General features: G+C 61.1%; 1 protein-coding gene across 1 annotated transcript; it reads right to left on the bottom strand.

Annotated features, from left to right (window-relative positions):
* Positions 1-953: 953 nt before the first annotated feature.
* PTH1R (parathyroid hormone 1 receptor) lies at positions 954-16,250 on the bottom strand. Its single transcript, XM_040994358.1, has 14 exons — positions 16,128-16,250; positions 8,281-8,383; positions 6,836-6,970; positions 5,441-5,551; positions 5,193-5,311; positions 4,970-5,064; positions 4,672-4,870; positions 4,285-4,438; positions 3,090-3,150; positions 2,772-2,838; positions 2,500-2,594; positions 1,951-2,092; positions 1,824-1,865; positions 954-1,475 (listed from the first exon to the last, which is right to left on the bottom strand). The coding sequence occupies exons 1-14, from the start codon at positions 16,200-16,202 to the stop codon at positions 1,098-1,100; spliced, it is 1,776 nt and encodes a 591-aa protein (XP_040850292.1). The 5' UTR covers positions 16,203-16,250; the 3' UTR covers positions 954-1,097.
* Between the last annotated feature and the right edge of the window lie 3,216 nt (positions 16,251-19,466).

The following is a 19,466-nucleotide window of genomic DNA, read 5'->3' as shown; positions in this document are numbered from 1 at the left end:
CTCTGCACCCACTGCTGCCTAGCTCGGCTGCTGTTTATGTGTTCCCTGTGGCTTGGCTGAGCCTGGGGCCTTGAAGGGATAAGTAACCACCTGGCTCCAGCTGCTGCTTAAGGCAAACACGGCACTGACCACCAGCCAGGCCCGCTCAGGACTCTCACTTCCTCTGCCAATACCTGGATGGCCCAGCCAGGGCCCGGATGCCTCTCAGAGTAGAGGCCGCTCAGGCCCAGAGGCTCCCGGTCTAAGAGCCTGGCCTGGGGGTGGTGGGGGGTTTGGACTGAGATAGGATGTCCCATGTGCTCAGCCTGCAGGGAGGCCTAGCTAAGGACAGATGGCCTGAACTCTGGGACGTGTCCAGGTGAGCTGTGAGAGCTGGCCTGACCTGGGGACAGGACAACAGATTGGGGACAGAGGTGTGGAGCAGGGGAAAAGGCAAGGGACACTCAGTCCAGACAACAGCATTCTCAGAGGTGGGTCCATCCCAAGAGGAGGTATGACATAATTGAGGCGGGAGACCCGGCTTGGTCCTTGATGGGGATCCCAGATCCGAGGGAAGAGGCCAACCCTGTCCCAGAGGCAATCCAGATTGGGAGGAGGGGCTGGACCCCACGGGGGCCCTTGGACAGAAGAGGAAGGCACAGCCTTATCCTGAGGTTTGCTGAGCTCAGTGCTTCCAGCTGGTCAGGAGAGGCTCAATGATGGGGGGCTCAGCAGCCTGAGGTGGCAGCAGTGAGGGGGTTGGGGGCTCAGGTTGGACTCCTGCATAGCTCCACTGGGCTGCTGTCACCTCTACAAACTTGAACTCTCCTACTGGCCAGGCCGGATCCCCTTCCTCCTCTTGGGGGCCAAGACACCAGGACCGCTCCGTGGTTCCTGGCCTCTCCCCTACCCCTCCCAATCCTCCAAGGCACCCAGCCCCCTCCCCCCGGAGACCACAGAAAGCCACACACCGCTTCCTTTTTCTTTTTTCCTTTTTTTTCTTTTTTCTTATTTTTTCTCCTGGCCACAGCCCTGAGCTGGCAGCCACCCAACCACGTGTCTTTTGGTCCACTTGTCCATCCCCTGCCACACCAGCAGGTCCAGCCCTGGATGTCAGGTCACATGACCGTCTCCCACTCCTCCTGCAGCAGTGCAGGCGGCCGCTCTGGCCCTGAGGGTTCCTCATCCAGGCCAGAACAGGAGCCATTGAGGAATCCATCGTCCTTGGGAACAGCCATGGCAGGTTGTGTGGCTTCAAGCGCTGGGACACCTGGTTTGGCATGGCCGGGCAGCTGTGGGTGGCCATTGGCTGTGGCGGCGGGCAGCAGACGGGGGCTAAGGGACAGGCCAAGCCCAGTACGTGGGCCCACATTGGTCACGCTTGTGTGGGACACCATGGGTCCATAGCTGTAGCTGCTGCTCCCACTGCGTGCCTTGCGCTTGAAGTCCAGTGCCAGTGTCCAGCGGCTCCAGGATTTCTTGATCTCAGCCTGCACCTTGGGGTAGCAGAAAAGCAGGTGGTCAGGGGTGTCTTTGCCCCTGTGCTGCATGTCCCCCCACCAAGTTCTTCGACATCTACCCTCATAGTTAACAGAAACAGCAATAGAGAACCCAGTTTCAGAACCCAGTGCCCAATGGCTCAAACCCAAGATGCTTGAAAAGCCCCAAGGGTGGCCAAGTCCTTCATTGGAGTTTACACAGAACTCAGCCAACCAAGAAGTCATGGAGGGCTATGCCAGTGTAGGAAGACCCCACACATCCTGACACCTTTGTCCCAAGGAGTGTTCTCACAGGAACAGAGAACAGGGCGTATAAGTGTAAAGACATCGGTGGCCCCTGCTTACCTCGCCATTGCAGAAACAGTATATGATGGCCACAAAGAATCCCTGTGGAGAGAGGGGGGTCAGGGGCAGCCCTTCCTGCCCGCCCCATCCTGCCCTGCCCCTTGCCTGGCCTCCTGGGACCACGCACCTGGAAAGAATTGAAGAGCATCTCGTAGTGCATCTGGATCTGCCAGAGCGTCCCTGAGACCTCGGTGTAGGGCATGGCCATGAAGACGGTGTAGTGGACACCAAAGAGCGGCATGAGCACCAGCGTAGACTTCAGCAGCTTCCTGGGCCGGGGCAGGGAGGTCATGGCCAGGCCACTTCCTCCCACGCCCTGTGGGCTGCCCAGCGGCTGTGTCCCTGGGCATTATCAAGGCCCCTGGGTTCTCAGAGATGGCCTCTGTGCACCTGCTGGCCCCACAGGGGGACACACCCCCTCTTGCCCAGGGCCAATTCCTCTGTTTAAGGGTCATCCACAGCACACCTTTCCCTCTAGCCTGCTGAGGGGAGGGCTGAGTATGCTCCTGCCCCACAGACTCCCAACTCCAAGGCAGGGCCTGACACCAACTGGGCCAAGTTGACTCCCAGGTGGCCCGGGATGGGGAAGGGGGTTGGAGTGAGGTTGGTTCTCCTCTGGTGAGAAGCTCCTTCCTTCACAAAGCAGGGGTCAGTGCCCATGGCAGGGCGGGCTCACCGGTACTGCTGCCGTGTGTCACACCGGCCAGCGTTGGTCTCCCGCAGCTTCGTGGCCAGCACCCGGACGATGTTGAGGAAGAGGATGAAGTTGAGCTGCGGAGTGATCAAGGTTACATGGTGAGTCTGCAGCTTGGCTGGGATCCAGGGCTCGGCTCTACCCTTGCCTTTTGGGCTCAGACCTGGGATGGCGGGGTAGGGGAAGTGCCCAGAGGATACCTCGAGGCCCCTGGCACAGGGTTCATGTCCACACTGCTGCCCACCCCTGCTCACCACGACAGAGGCCAGGATGGGCACCTGGATGATCCACTTCTTGTGGCCGGAGCTCAAGTCCCAGCACCTGGGGGAGGATAAGGCATCAGCCGCCACCCTTCCCATTAGGCACCAAAGCTGCCCACAGAAGGTACCCCCCAGCTCAGCTCTGGCAGCAGCAGCTAGTGGGTGTGGGCATGTGCCCCATCCTCAGGGCAGGACCCCAAGGGCGCTCTGGGCTACAGGCTGGCCTCAGGGCCAGGGTATAGGAAGTTTCCTCCTGCATGTCACAGAGCAAAAAGGGGTGTCCCCTTGGCCCCCTTCTCCAGCTGGACCTACCCGGTGTTGGCCAGGGTAGCTCTGACACTAACCCAGACAGCCACAAAGATGGCAGGCAGACCTGTGGACACAGAGGGGTAGTGTGTGAGGGGCCTTGGGTGCCACTCTCGCCATCGGGCGTCACTCCCTCTCCGCCCCCCAGGTACACACTGCTGGGAGACACTGCCGCCTCCCATCTTAGTTTCAGCTAATGCCAGCACTGTGCTCTCCATACCCCGTGTGTGTGGGGGGCGGGGGGAGGGGGTCCTTGCCCTCATGACTAAGGCCAGAGGGAGGCTGATGGCCCAGACTGGGCAGGGGCCCCTGGGCTACGTTCCTGAGTCCCAGTTGAACTGGCTCAGAGGGCATAAGGTGCCACCAAGAGCCCTGCAGCCCTCCCCCAACTCCATGCTCGGCCTGGGGCACCTTTAGGGGCAGCTGTGTGCCCTGTGTTTCAGGTTAGAGAGAGAACTGTGGTGTCCCTGGGTCACCACAGGCTTCTATGTGTTACCCATCTGGTGTTTCTGGCCCCCTCCCCTGGCCAGACACTTCCTGGCCCCAGAGCCCGCCTCAGTTCCTAGGCCCAGGCCTGCCCACCCCCATCCCCTGGGTCTTGCCATGCTTGAGGTCAGGGGTAGGGTGTGTGCCAAGGGGCAGGGCAGCTATGGCTATTGACCTGAGGGCCTCTGGGTGTCATGTGTGGGGAGGGCTCCAGCCACCTGGCCCACCCCTCCACAGTTTGGCCGGTTTCCCGGGAGCCCAGCCAAGCTGCAGAGCTGCCAACAATAACGGACAATTATCAGTAACTGATCCCAGAACCCGCGGGGGCCGGGCACTGTGAGCTAAGCCTGGGAACATGTTCTGTAGAGGGGCCTGAGCCTCTGGGCCCAGAGGACACAGGGCCAGGGCCTGGGGGTGTGGACCCCACCTCCCTGGAAGGGAACTGGTGGGACCACAACAGATGCTAGTGCCAAAATTACACTCTGAACTTGAGCTCAACCTTGACCCCAGAGAATCCCTCTCCCTGTCTTCTGTGATAAATCTGACCTCAGCTGAGTTGCTGCCCTACACCAAGCCAACACCAGCTGTCCCCTGACCCCCGGCCAAGTCCTGTGCCAGGGCCTGGAGTTGGGGGTGGGGGCACAGGCATCCCACCTGCAGCCCTCCATTGTGTGGGCAGCGCCCTCCCCCTGCCCGCCATGCCTCGCCTGCGTACCCCAGCCGAAGACCGTGAAGCCCCACAGGTACTTCTTCTCTGAGAAGAAGGCCATGAAGATGAGGCTGTGCAGGTACAGCCCCTCCACCAGAATCCAGTAGTAGTTGGTGGCCAGGAAGTAAAGGAAGAAGGTCACAGCCACCCGGCAGCCCGCCTAGGAGACCAGCTGGTGTTAGCAGGAGGGCTGGGCCAGGGCTGGTGGGATAGGACAGGTGCAGGCCTGGTGATGGTGGCACAGGGGGCAGCGGGACACGCAGAAGCCTGGGGCTGGGTGCGAAGCTCAGGGGTGCCGAGGACACAGTGACCTAAACAGGGGATAGGCAGAGGGAAGGCCGGGCTGCAGGTGCCACTGGCACGGCAGGACAGCAAGCCAGGGGTGGCACTCACGTAGCCTGCGGCAGCGGCGGCTGCAGGCGGCGGGGGCGCCTGGGCGATGAGGCGCAGCTCCTCCTGGGTAAGGCGTTCGGCCTCATCCAGCGTGAAGCCGGAGTAGAGCACAGCATCCTTGACAAAGATGCTCACAGCACGCAGCATGAAGGACAGGAAAAGGTGCATGTGGATGTAGTTGCGTGTGCAGTGCAGCCGCCTGTGGGACGGGAGACGTCACCATGAGGGGGTTAGTGATAGACTGCGGAGGGGACAGTCCCGGTTCCCACACTTCAGTCCCACCCCTCACCACGTCCACCTGAAGTAGGCCAGGATGAGTACGGCTACGGTGAGGGAGGCCAGCGACATGGAGTAGCCCACAGTGTAGATGAGGCCCAGGCGGTCAAACACCTCCTGTGCAGGGTGGACACACGGTCAGAGCCCTGGGTACAGAGTCAGGCAAGGGCCAGATCAGGCCTGCTGGGGGAGGCCTTCTGGGGTCAGGATGCCGGGGGAGAGAGTGGAGTTGGAGAAGTTCGCACCCGCTCACGAGTCTCATTGCTCATGAATTTGAGGCATTCGGTGTAGTTGGCCCACGTCCGGTTGTGCCCTGGCACCAGCTCCCAGCTGCCATTGCGGTCACAGCGTCGGTAGGCGTGACCTACAGGTCAAAGGGCAGGGTGGGGAGGCGGGGTGGGGAAGAGAGGTCAGAAACTGCCAACCCACCACCACAGCCCTGGGCTCCAAAGCCCTGGCGCTCCTGCAGTCCCCCACCTGATCCTGGCCTCACCTTTGTGATTGAAGTCATAAATGTAGTCAGGACAAGGCACGGCCACCACCTCGCCAGGAGCTCCCAGCGGCCAGCACAGGATGTGGTCCCACTCCGGCAGGCAGGGGCGCCCTGTGCCGAGATAGGTGACAGAGGATGGCACACCAAGAGGGACTCAGGTTCGTGGCTGTGACCCACAGGCACGAGCACACACCTGTGGGGACAGATGCAATCCCCCAGGACTGCAACCCCTAGGCTGGCCTTCTTGCCTGCCATGCCCTCTCAGACCTCACCCAACTCTCTGTGTTACACCTGCTCCACCTTCCAGTAGAGCTGATGAGACAAGTGGGTGGGAGACCTGCAGGTCACACAGCCCCAGGCCCTGCCCTCCTCAGGGGCTCAGCCCAGCCACAGCCCAGGGTCTTCCCTGCTCTGATTCCCACCTTCTAGGCAAGTTCCCACACAACTGGGTTCCCAGGCCCTGGGGCAGGAAGACTGGATAGCTGGCCTCCAAGGCTAGCCCCAGGCAGCTGTCCAGGGAGTTGGGTGAGACCACTCCCTCTGTGTCCACCACACTGCGGTGCTATCCCTGCTGTGCCACTTCCATGGCCACTCATGATGGGGACACAATCCCCAAATCTAGATAATTAGGGTGGCAACTTCTTAGGGTGCACCTCTCTCTAGGGTCCCCAGCCTCACTGCAGACACTAAGTTGAGTGACCCTACTGGGTCCCAGCCACTGGGTCTCCCTGAACCAGCCCCAGCTCACATCTTCCATCCATCCATCTCTCCGTCCCCAACCGGGCTCCAGCCACCCTGGAAGGCTTCCTTGATAGCCCAACCTACCCAGCCTGCTGAAAGGCTCTCTGTGCTGGGCACCATGTTCCCAGCCCCTCCCAACACCAGGGCCACAATTCTCTCTGCTCCCCAGGGAGCCACAGTGTGACCACAGCCGCCCAGATGTGGCCCATCTGGAATCCGCTGCCCACCCGACCGGTTCAAACCAGCCCTGTGGCCACAGCCTGGGCTGTGTGTTTGTCTCTCCTCACCTCCCTGGGGGACGACACAGCCCTGTGTCCCCTTCCCTGCCCCCGCCTGTCCTACTGTCTCCAGCCCACTCCTCTCTTATTCTGTGCCTTGCCTAACACAGCCCCTCTAGCCACTGAGTCACAGACCCACCACTCTGGCCCCTAGTCCCTTCTCTGGCTCTTCCCCTGCACAGGTGGTCATAGCCCCGGGGCCCCTCCTGGGTGGTGCTGGCACCTAAGTCCGTTCAGCAATCCATATGTTGCCCTTCTGGGTAGCATAAAAGCTGAGGAGCCAGGAGGTGCACAATGGGGAGGATGGGGACGAGGGGGATGGGGCGGGGGGAGGTCCAGGCCCACACCCGAGGGACACACGTAGGCAGGGACTTACCTTGGTGCCTGCTGCCTGCAGGCAGCTCCGTGTCCTCCTTGGACTCGGCATAGAGCTTCCCGGATGCCTTCTCTTTTCTGGGCTTCCCTGAAGTGGACACAGATGTCCATTTCTTGTCTGACTCCATTATGTCAGCTGCCGAAATAGAGTAGGGGGTGCTGGCTGCTAGACCCATGCATGGGGGAATTGTCCTCTTCCAACCCTACTGACCCCAGAAGGGCCCCACAGGCCATGAGATGCTCCCATGTATGGACAGAACCCAAAGGCAGGGAAGTTGCCAACGGTGGGCACAAAGGTCCCAGCAGGGGGCGCCAGGGAGTGCGGACAGAGGAGGTGGAGGTGTGCTACCTAGAGGCTACCCCCAGGGAGAAGGAGGCAGAATGGAGGGAGGAGACCCGCCCTGGCCTGTGGAACCCTGGAGAGTCCGGCCTGGTGGGAGGTCTCTCTCTGGCTGCAAAGCCCTGCTCCTGGCCTGACCTGCATCCCTTCTGCTGCACCCCAAGCAGAAGCCCCGGTCTTCCCATGTCAGGGTCTGAAGGAAACTGTCCAGGGCCTGGACAAAAATGAAAACCACTATACCTATCCTCTGGCCTCCACCCTTGGATGTCAGTGGGTGTGGGGAGTGAGAAGCAGGAGGCAGGGGCTCCTTGCAGGCCAGCAGGTAGCAAAGGGCATATTTCCCTTCACCCCCGCCCCCAGGCATCCACAGTCAGGACCAGGGCTTCAGCTAGGCCCCCTTGGCCTTGCGGAGACTAGGAGCCACAGGGCTGAGTGTGATCACAGCTCAGATGCACCCTGCAGGGTGGGTATGCCGCCGCATGCTGCATCCTGAGTGTTCAGCGGCTGAAAGACCTGCTGTGGGAAGGGACCGCTCTGGCGGCTCAGTCCAGCGGGCCTTCTATGGGCTGGTTGTTAACGAGACAGACATCGCAGGCCCAGGTGGGTGCTGGGGAGACCCTGGCTCCACCATTGACTCAAGCCCCAGGAGCCATTAAACTGAGTGGTGCGTGCTTCCAGAGAACAGGGGTCCCAGAGGGATGCTGCACAGGTGAGATGCAGCTCTCTCCCCAGGCCAGGCTCCGCCTCTCTTGGCAATGCTAACAATTGGCCCCAGACACCCAATCTTCCATCCCCACCCGGTCCCTGGGGCACTCCAGCTGCTCCCACCAGGGAGCCCTCTGTCCTGGGGTGAGCTCCCAATCTGGGCCTGCCTCGCTTGACCAAAGCCCACTGACCCGTGGCTGCCTTCCTGCCCCATCCCCAGGAAGTCAGAATACTCTGGGAGGACCCTGCCTGAGGCTCTGCCACTGTTGCCTCCCACCCTTGTGTCTGGCAGATGAGTGGTGTCCAAGGACCAATGAGGGTCAACCCAAGAATCCTTGAGATGTCCAGGAGCATTGAGCCTGTGGGTCCCACCCTCCCTGCTGCCCCTTCCCTCTCCTGACCTGGCCTCCGCTGGACCTCCTTGAGCAGTTTGTCGCACTGGGCCTGGGCTCGGTGAAGCAGGAAGATCTGTTCCTCTTTGGTGAACACGTCGTCCGCGTCCACCTGCTGAGCAAAGGACAGGCTGTAGGTCAGGGGGTTCCAGCATGGGGGTGGGGAGGCAGAGCCATCCCGGCCTCTCCCAAGGGGTCACCCACTCCAGAGGCAAGGTGGAGAGGCCGCCACAGCTGGGCAACCTGCCATGTGCAGCTCCCAAGCCTGCCCTATCAGAGGGGAAGAGGGAGTGCGGTCCCTGGCCCTGCCTGCTAGTAACCCTGAGGCTGTGGCCATTGCTATTCTGTGTCGGTCCACTCCCCAGGGTCCAGGCCAGTGGATGGAATGTCCCAGGACAGATTCTCACAGGGTCCTGGCTGCCTTCTGGGGGCCTGGATGGCGGTGGGGGATGGGGACAGAAACAGCCTGGATTCCTTCACGTCACGGAGCCCTAGAGACCTTGGAAGTCACCAATTTCCATCCTGGTCCAGCTCCCCAGCGAGTGGGGAAGGCCTCAGTCCCTCACCCCTCCCAGGAAGCACAACAGGGAGAAGACAGAAGGCTTGCTGAAAGTGGCCAGTGTAGAAATGGGTATCAGCGAGACCGGCGGGAGTCCCTCACCCTGGGCAACCCCTTCCCTGGCTCCAAGCACAGCCTGTGTGTGAGCACGCTGCGGAGGCCTTGCCTCGCACCTGTTGCTTTCTGCCTGACCTCTCCCGCTGCTTTTTAGCCTCACACCCTACAGGGCTCCCTGGTATCTGGTTCAGGTGGAGGTGGGGCTGAAATGTCTGAGCAGGTGGCTGCGGAGGAGGTCTGAGCCCTGGCCCCTGGGGAGGATGGAGTTATCTCTGCAATATCTAGCTTGGCAGTGAGCACCCCTAAGCCCTCACTGGTAGGGTGATGCACTCTAACCCCGACCCACACATAAGTCAGGATTCAACTCCCTCTGACTACACTTGGCAGAGCGTATCTTGGACTTGCCAGGACAAGGCTGTCCTCCAGGCAAACGAAAAAGCGGGGCTATGCGAGGGGCAGGGAAGGAGGGGAGGGCGGGTCAGGAGCCTGGTTGCAGGGGAAGTTAATTGACCGAGTCTCTTGGCGGCAGCAGCAGCAAGGGCTTACAGGGCCAAGGAGTCTCCAATTGGCTCGGCCAGCCCGGGAGTTCTGCTGGTTTCACTTAGCGCGGAGCGCGCCCCCCACAACCCGCCCTGTCCCCGCGCCTGCGCAGACGGCGGCGTGCCTTTGCGTGTGGCCGGCCTCCTGCGTCCTCCCGTGGGCAGGTCCGGCGTGCAGACTGGGGGTGTGGACCTGCCACATTCGCGAACATGCATGCATTCGTGTGTTTTCTGGGCAAACGTCCACGTGTGCGACGTGGCGGAGTCGTTAGTCTCCGCGTATCCCTGGGGCCTGAGCTGGACACCAGTGCGCCCCCAAAGGAAAAGGCTGAAGAGGAGTGCCTTGTGCTGGCTGCTGGCTGCAAAACTCCTTCATCCCACTGACCTAACCCGTCGCAGCTAGGGCTGAGCCGGCAGAAGCGGCCGCAGGGTGACGGCGCTCGAGGGCGGACAGATTCAAGCTTGCCAAGATCCAGGGGACGCCAAGGATCTCGTGAAGCTCCCCGCGGGCCCCGCCCAGCCTGCCGCTGTCACAGCACTCACTATCACTTCCATCTGTCCAAAGAACGGCTCCACCCGGGGACACAACCGCCATCACCACCATCCTGGCCTGTGGGATCAAAGCGGTAAACACCATCCACACTGCCGCCGTGGCCACCAGCAGCTCCATCACAAGCCGCGCGTCTGCCCCGCCACCCTCCCCACCGCCACCAGCACTGCTGTGGGTGCCTCCTTCACCATCTTGGCCTCCTCCAGCCCACCCAAGACAAGCAGAAAGTGCATCCCATTCCCGCCAGCCCACAGAGTGCTCCAGAGCTCTGACCAGTCCACTGAAGCAGCCGGGACTAGAGGCATAAGTGAGAACTGGCAGACACAGCGACCAACCCACTGACCACCAAGAACAGGCGACCCACAGGTGCCTCTGCTGCGTTAGCCACATCCTTTTCCTGGGTCTTATTTCCATGGGAATGCCCAGGAGAGGGACCTGTGCTTCTAGCACTTCTGGACTGCTTATGGCAGCTGCAGAGAACATGGCCCACCCCTTGCCCCAGTTAGTCTCCTCTGCAGCAACAGACATTGGAATCAGAGTGAAGGAAGTAAAGCGGGAGGTACCCCTGCAGCACTTGCATGGCGGCTTCCAAGTGTCAATGCACAGCTGCCCACATGCACCGGCCTGAGCCTTTCCTCTGTCCAAACAAGCAGCTTGGGTGTCGAATCCCACCTCCACCACCTATGACAAAAGCTGCTGAGCCCTCCACCCCTCCACCCTGTGCTTCCATCTTCATGTGAATTCGGCGTAATCCCAATGCAGCTGCGAGACTGAATGAGAGGACGCAGGGAAAGCTGTGCAGCTGTGCGTGGACTTGGGTGGTGGTGGGATGGGGCGGGGAAGGAGGACAGCCTGGGGAAACTGGACTGTTAGTGTGTGTGGGGGGCTCCAGGCAGGGTGCAGGACAGGGCTAGAAGTCGACGTGTTACTTATAAACACAGAGGCTGCTTGCCCAGGGAGAGAGTATGTGCCCAAGAGACCCAGGTGCAGCTGAGGGTGGCTCAAGGAGCGGGGTCCCTGCCAAGCAGGCGGGAGACCCTCAATGAGTTCCTGGCCCCTGGCTCTGGCCCAGCCCAGCCCCAGCTGCTGCAGGCATTTGGGGAGTGAACCAGCGGGTGGTACATCTCTGTCTCTCTCTGAAATTCAAATAGAAAATGAAAATAAAAGATTTAAAAAAAAAAAAAAAGCCTATGTCTTTTCATTTCCTAAGAAATTCACCAGCAGAGGGAAACGGCTGTTGTGGTACAGACCCTCGTGGGTGGGTGGGAAGGCGTGGGCGAGCTTCCCACACGGGGGATGATGGGGATGGTAGCCAGGGTGCTGGGCAGGGCAGAGGGGGCATGTCAGAGCTGCCCACTGTGATGGTGACAGTGGTGTGGAGACAGCTAGGTCCATGCCACCAATTGGACGGGGACCCCGCCCCCTTCCTCTCCTAACTGCCAAATTCTACACATTTGCTGTCTGTAGTCCCAGACGTGCCGGAAGCCTCTCCCTCCGGACAAAAAAAACAAGGCAGAAACAAAAGGGACCCTTCTCTGGCTGCCACCACCACCTCTGGGCAAGGGGCTACTCGGGGGATGCCTTCTGGAAGGAGGGGTCACCTCCTCCCTCCTTGTCAGGCACAGCCTGGTCCCCGTAGGGAGAGGGAGCAATCGCTTTTCTGCTCACCTTCACAGAAAGCAGGTCTACCCGGTGTTTGCCCCTGGAGTCCCATGGAAGCCCCTGCCCTCCCCACACCCAGCTACAGCCTTGCTTTATGGCGTTCATCTCCCATCACATCCCCCTTTCAGCCACAGAATTGGCTGTCCAGAGCCCCCCTATACCAAGTGAGCATCTGGGGACCGCCCCTCTATGTCACAGGGGCAGAGATACCTGTGGAGCCACTGGAGATGGGGTGCCCAGTTGTCCCTGGGCAGAATTCAGCTGGACCATGGTTATTAGGAGCAAACGTCAGGGAATCCTGCACCCATCCTCTGGGGCCCATTCCCGGGACCCATGCAGACACCCCTCAGTGTCCCCTGCACCAAATGGCTGAGGACAGCTTCTGTGGCCCCTGCTGCCCCTGTCTGAGCAGGCTGTGACAAGCCCCTGGTCCTGCCCCGCCACGACGGACAAGTGCTACCCTCCCCCCCCCCCCAGGCCTTCCTGAACAGGCCTGCCTGTGTCTGGTGCTGGGAGGGGTTGGGGGGGTGAGGCACGGTGACGCCTCTCATGCTGGCCAGCCAGCGTGGCCGCCTTTGGGGCAGGCGATGGGATGGAGCTGGGGACGGCTGCTGGGATGCAGTGGATCTCCACTTGGGCTGACCGAGGCCTGGAAGGATGACCTGGGGAACAGAACGAGGTTCTAACAGGTTCACAGCAGGTCCAGGGCTGGACCCTGAGTGGGGCACTCTCAAAGATGGGGAGTGCCCTGATGTCTGTGCCAACCTAACTCAAAAACCGTGGATGCTCTCTGAATCACACCATAGCCAGCACCCAGCGCCAGGGTCTGCAGCTCCCCACCCTACCTGCTCTTTGTCCCGGGATTCGCTCAAAAATAGCCATCTTCCTGGTGTGGTGGCCAGACCAGGGAGTGTCCCCAGAAGGCCCACAGCAGGAATCTGGGGGAGGCCGCCTGCCGCCTCATTAAAACATTCCGAAGAAAACCCAAGTTCCCGGGAGGGTCCGCTCCCCCCTCTTGCCGTTCTGTCCACAGGCAAGTTCTGAGAGCTGGGGTGGTTGGGGGAGGGTGGGCACGCGCAGAACAGCAGGATGTGATATAAAAAGCTCTGACAAATCAATACGAAAAGGATAAATAACCCACAGAAAGATGGGTAATGGCTCTGAGCTAGCTCTGGCAGAAGACAGATCACACACCCAAGTTGGGCCAGAAGCCACTGGTGCCAGCACATGAACAGGACAGATGTTCAGCCAAGGTGGCCCTGAGGGGTCCCTATATGTACTATGAGACAGCAGGCACCGGCAGTGGGACCCTCCTGGTCAGCCTGGGTGTCAGGAGCACAAACCTGTATGAGCTTTGTGGAGGACAATTTGGCTATGCCTGTTACAATAAAAAGTGTGTATGCCCTCAGGCCCAGTGATGACAAAATCTAGAAATATCCTACTGGGAAGCAGTTATATGGGACACAGGAGGTCATTTCAAGGGGCTTTTCTGTCTAGAGTCTCTCTCTCTCCCTCTGTCTCACACACACACGCAAGATATGAAGACAAAACTTGGACTATTTAATGAAGGGAAGATTCTGGAATAGTATGCAGTATTAAAAAGTGACAAGTAGGGCCCGGCAGCATGGCCTAGCAGATAAAAAGTGACAAGTAGCTCCCACCAAGAGGAAGTTCTCTATTCAACACCTATAAGTACAAAAACACGCTCTGCCCAAGCCTGCATTTAAAAACAAACAGCATGGATTTTTTTAAACAATCCGATTACAACCACAAAACTGAACCCTGGACTATTCTACACACAATGAACTACTGTTCAGAAAGACACCAAATGAGGAATGGGGGACACCTCCCGCACCCCACCCTGACTGTTACAAGGGGAAAGGCATTCCCATTTTAAGCTGTATTTATTATCTGACTCTCTTATATGAAAGAACATATTCATGTATCAATTACACAATTTAAAAATAACAGGAGGATTCTATTTTCCCCCAAAGGTTAGAAGGAAAAGAAAGCACCTCAGAATGGGACCTGCAGACCATCTGCCAGGGACAGCTCGCAGCCTGCTTTATAGGAAGGAGCTCAGCCAGGCAGCCAGGAGGCCTGGGTTCACCCCACACTCACGGGATGGACCCACAGAGCCAGTGCCTTAAAATGGCCGGTCCTCGGAAGTGTCGGGCAGACTTCTGTGACAAGGTCCAGCTTGGAATCCAAACACTGCCACCGCTCAGGACTCCTTGGTCCTTTCCAGTCTTTTTAAAGCAAGCATGCTCCCAACTGCAGGGGGTCTCCACTCCTCCCAGCCAGCTACTCCTTATGTCTCCTCACACCAAGCTCCTGCCTTGCAGGCTGTGGCTTCTCTTCTCCAGGTCTATGGGGGTCCAGGGTACCCTCAGGAGCAGGCAACCTTGAAGACAAGCCCTCCCCACCGCACCACCCCCACCTCCACCTCCAGATCAGCCCACCTCGTCCTCCAAGCTTCACTGCCCGTGACCCTGGGGCCTCCCTGGAAGGCACAGGATGAACCAGCTGAGTCTGGTTGCCACCAGTGACTTCCCAGGGGGAACATTCTCTTTGGCCCCTGCATGGTGAGGTCGCTGAACCTGGGAGCTTGTGTCTTGGAGTCTGCTGACAGGTGGCACACAGGTTTGAGGTTGGGGCTATGAGCTGAGCTTGGTGGGCTTGCTGGGCACTGGTACAGATTTGTATGGCAGGGAAGCCCAGGGTATTGGGGACCCTGTACCGTCCTGTACCTTCCTGAAGCCAAGAAGGTCCAGAACCACTGAGCTGTGTCAGGAGTATGCTGGGAGCCTGCTTTCCCCTAAACCTCATGCTTGGGCAGGTTCTTGGTACATGGCTCAGCTTCCCTGGAGAGCTGTGGGGACCCCTGGAGGCTCAGGACACTCAGATGCAGAGGGCCTGACGTGGAGGTTGGCCTGAGGCAAACAATGGCGGCAGCACATGTGACTGAGATCAGTTGAATGGGGGCAGTTATCAGGGAGACTATCCTGTGATAATGCATGTCAGACAGTGTTCAGAACAGCACCAAGCAGATAGACAGATGTGCGGGGTAAAGCCAGATAAGACCACAGACCTGGGTGTGAGAAAGCACACACAGCACACATGCATGACACTCTTGCAGAGTGCCACCTTCACATGCGCATGAACTCACCCCTGGATTTGATCACTGGTGGTCCCCCCACAGCCCATCCATCGTCACACACTCACGGCCCACCTGCATGTGTGTGCATGCGCAGAGCTCGCCGAGGCAGGCTGGGGAATGACCCTGGCCCCATCGCGCCCTAGTCTCCATCACAGCTCTGGGGTACCTCTGGCTGGGGCCGCAGTGCAGCCAGGATCCAGACCCTGGTAAGTGGAGGCCACTGGGGATCTGAAGGGAAAGGCGCCGAGCGCGGTGCTGCCAGGGAAAGGTTGATCCTGTGCTCTGGGCAGCAGAGGTGTGGAGAAGGCCACCCCAAGCGTGCACAGGCACCTAGCAGAGCTGGGTCTCCAGGGCTCCAGCTTCCCATGGGGGACACGCAGCTGCTGCTGCTTTGGGGAGGGGGTTGCCTATCTACCCCTCTGGAGAGGGAACAGCAGAGGTCTTAATGTCAAGTGCACACCTCTCCCCACCTCCTGAAGAAGGGGTCCCCTGGGGCAGGGCTGCTGGGGGATGTGGCTGAGGGTGGGACACGCCCAGGCCAGGATGCTGCCCCTCTACCTTCGCCTCCCACCTCCCCTGTTCTCACACCTACCCCCTTTGTCTCCATGTCTCCTGAGTTTTCTCCACTGTCCTGTTGTCCACTACACAGGAGCTCAGGTGTCCTAGCCATCTCCTCACTTACCAGAGTCCCCCACCCTGACCCCACCTCACCGCCTCTGTAGGAACGAGGAATGAGAAAGGTCTCCAAGGGACCTCCGTCCCTCTGTCCCTCCCTTTCCCCTGGGACAACGGGTTTCCACTTGGATAAAACCGGACTTGCATACATGCTGGTGTATATGTGGGTGACCACCATACCCGGATGCAGCCCCCAAATCCTACCCTTTGCCTGGGCAATTCTGACCTCAGGCTCATAGCCAGGGTGTTCAGGGCTGCAAACAAAACTTGCAGAAAGCCCAGGACCCCATAAGCAAATTTGGCATATAGCTCCCCGCGGGGGTCCGAGGACCAGTCTTCTGCCCCAGCACGTTGTCACCTCAGGAGCTTACAGGAGCACAGCTCAGGGAAACCCCGGGCACACTCATGCAGCTGGCAGAGCCGCAACCCCAAGCCCAGGCTTCCCAAGTAGGGACGACTTCAGCCATCTGCAGCCCACATTCCAGATACCCCAAGACAACGGACACGGGGGAGCCTAGAGTGGAGGGGACCCCCTACACCTCCGTGTTCAGACCACTGGGAGAAGGCAAGGCGCCGAGCGCGGCAGCCGCGCGCTCCAGGGACCCTAGGGACAGCCAGCAGCCTGTCCCGCGGCGTGAGCAGCGAGGGACTTACCAGTGCGTACGCGGAGCTGAGCACGGGGCAGCACAACAGGAGCGCCAGGCCGGGTGCGATCCGGGCGGCCCCCATCGCCACCGCCTAGGGTCGCGTCCCTCGGGGCAGCCACCGCCGCCGACCCTGGGGTAAGGGGGGTGCAGAGCTGCGTCAGGCCGGGCCGCCCCGCCCACGTCCCGGCCTAGGGGACCCCGGCGTCCGGGCGGCCCGCGGCCCCGGGGCCCGGCGCGGGGCCCATGCGCCGAGGGCGGGCGAGTGAGTGAGCGAGCAAGCGAGGGATGGAATAGAGGGAGGGAGGGGAGGACGGGCAGCAGCCTAAGGCCGGGCGGGCGGGCGCCGAGCGCTGCGGAGCGGCCCGTCTGCCTTGGAGCGGAGAAATCACATCCATATGGCCGGGCCCCCCGCCCCCGGCCCGCCTCTCGCCCCCCTCCCGCGCCGCCTTTTCTTCCTTTTTTTTTTTCCTTTGGGGGAACTGGGAGCTGTGGCTTCGCCCCACGCCCAGTGGGGGAGGGGCGGGGGAGGGGTCGGGGTCGCGGTCTGCGGGGGGCGAGCAGAGCTGTTATTTTTAGCTTGGCGGCGTGGGGCGGCAGGGGAGTCGGGGCGGGGCAGGGGGCGCGTTTGGAGCCGCGCGGGGCGTGCAGCTCCAGGACGCGGTTCCAACTTTGCTGCCGCGGTGCTGAGCCCTTCGCAGCTGCGGCCGCCAGCTCCGGGTTCCTCTGCCCCTGGCCCCCAGCTGCCGCCTCCCGCACCCCCTACCCATCCTCGGTCCGAGCCCCGCCCTGCGTCCGCGCTGCACGAGCGCGCCCGGCGGCCACGATGCTCCGTCGGTCCGCGGGTCGATCGGTCCGTCTCTAGCTTCCCCTCAACCCGGCCCTGGCCTCCCGAGTTTCCAGCCGCCCCAACCAGCTCGGTTTCGGTCACTCCCTCGTTCCCCTCCCCCTTCCCTCTCTTCGAAAACATTTGCAAGTTTCCAAAAAAGCCACCGAGCCCAGCGGCGGCGAGGGGCTGGCGGCTCCACCGGGCTCCGAAGAGGCGCCGCCGACAGCACCGAGACAGAGCGGCCGGGCAGGCCCGGCCGGCGCCCGGAGTCACCCCCTGCCCACCTCCGGCCTCCCCTACCTCCCATCCCTTGGCGCCGGACCACCCCCCCACCAGCCCCAGCCTTCACTTACTCCGAGCACGCCGCCGCGGTCCTCGCCTTGCCATGGATGTCGGGGCCCCCCCGACAGTCTCCCCCAGCCAGCGCCCCGTCCGCGGCCCCGGGGGGGCTTCATGGAGCTCTCGGGATCCCCCCCCCTTGGCCGGCCCAGCCTCCAGCACCCCCCGCCCGGCCGCCGCTGCTCCAAGCCGCCGCCCGCCGCGCGCGTCCCTCGCCTGGGCGTCTGCCGCGCCCCTCCCCCCGGCCGGGCGCCTCTGCCCTCCCCCGCGGCCTCCCCACCCCCACCCGCGTGGCCTCGGACGGCAGCGTGGAGGGACCGGCCGGAGACCCGAGACCCCTGTCCCGGGACGTTTCTGGCCAGGCCGTGGCGGGTGGACACGGGATGTGAGTGTGGGGCGACTTAGTCTCGGAGAGTTCCCACATCGGGGCCTGGGGCATGTGGCGCTCTGCCTTCTTTTCCTCGGGAAGGCACAGAATTTCTTTAGTTGTTTTCCGAGCGTCCAGCTTAAGCTGAGGGGGCAAAAGCAGGCCCTCCTGGCCGCAGGGAGTCGGGGGGAGACCACTCCGTTACTACGCAGTTCCTGAGCGCCGCGCTGCCTTTACGCACACGGAGCAGCCGCCCCGAAGCTGGGTAGGGGGCTCTGGGGAGGCCGCTTGCCGCTGGAGCCCTCCAACCCTGTGGGGCCCCAAGTCTGTTGTCCCGTCTTGGTGAGTCGGGGGTGCTCCGATCCCAGACGCGATCCCGCCGCTGCCCTCTCCCCAACCAGTGTCTTCCAAGCCCAGGTATCCTCTCTGCTCGGCCCATTCAGTGGCTGGCAGGGACACCAGCCCAGAAGGCTCTGCTCAGCCCCCCACCCCACCCTCCAAAGCTTGTCACAGACGTGAAGTGATAGGGTTGGCTGGAGAAGGGAGAGTCCCTGGGGACTGTGAGCTGGGTTAAGTGCTGGGTATGGGCAGGGATGCCCACCTCTTGCACCAGGTGGGGAAGTTGAGATGGCCAGGATGGGCTGGGGGTTCTTGAGGGCGGGAAGCTTAAAGGGAGTTTGGGGGACACCCGTGAAAGCTGTCTCCCAGCCTAAAAGGCGGCCTCTGCCTGCAGGCTTACCAATGGCGCTTCCGGGGCACTAGGGTTCTGCAGCAGGCTGGCCGTCGTTCTCTTCGTCTGTGAAATGGGAGTGTGGACCAGCTGACGCAAAGGGCACCTCGAACTCTGTTGCTTAGTACCCTCCCCTGCTGTTGCGTACACACATGGAGGATGGGGGTCCCGGCGTTTACGGCCACCCTTCTCCAGCGTATTAATTTCTCTCCCAGCTGCCTTCTCTTAGCTGCTCCAGCCCTAGCCCTTTCTCAACAATCTGGTCCTGCTGGGATGACCCCAGCCCACCCACCACCACCCTTCAGCCTCCATCCTGGCTCCCCTCACGGACAAATTTGCTCTCCTGCTTGTGTCTGTGGTTTTCTCCCCCAGGACTGACTGAGCCCCTCTCGCTAGCCCACCATCGCCCACAACCGCCCTTCTTAGGAGGCTGTGCTGTCAGGGCTGCTTCTCGGGCTGTTCGACTGTTGTGGCTGTGTCTGACTCTGAGCTGGGTGCACTGCCTTCGCAGTCCCTTAGGGATGAGAAAAGAACATTCCTGCAGGGACTGGAAGAGTAGAGGCGGAGGGCGTCTGATCTGATATGAGAAGGACTTGAGGCTTGGAAACAAGTCCTATCTGTGTTGGAGAGGACCCGGGCCAGCGGTGCACAGGGCCACACAGGGGGCTCTTGTCAGAGGGGGTGCTCTGCGCCCCTTAAGGGCATACCCCTGCCCCAGCTCTAACTCCTGCACCTCACCTCAGAATTCCCCACTGGACATTCCACAGCTGGGGGTGGGGCTGCTGACCCCCTAACCCACCCCCAAGGCTTCTGGTTAAAGTGCCACCATGGGGGTGGGGGTGTCACACATTAACTGGTAGCACCCCCAGCACCCGGGCCAAGCCAGCCTGGCTCTTTCTGACGGGCAGGCCCCAGGGGCAGTTTCTGGTTGGTCTCAGGTCAGTTTCAGCCAAGCTTGGCGAAGCCCTGCTGGAAGGGGGCGGGGAGGGGTATGAGTCCACACACACATACACCACCCCCTCTGATCTCCAGCCTGGGGCCTGGCAGGAAGGGCCAAGGCGGTCCCTGGAGCACAGAGCTGCAG

The sequence above is a fragment of the Ochotona curzoniae genome, unplaced genomic scaffold, assembly GCF_017591425.1.
Source record: "Ochotona curzoniae isolate NIBS_2020 unplaced genomic scaffold, NIBS_Ocur_1.0 contig_908, whole genome shotgun sequence".
Lineage (NCBI taxonomy): Eukaryota > Metazoa > Chordata > Mammalia > Lagomorpha > Ochotonidae > Ochotona > Ochotona curzoniae.
This window is presented reverse-complemented; position numbering and strand designations above follow the sequence as displayed.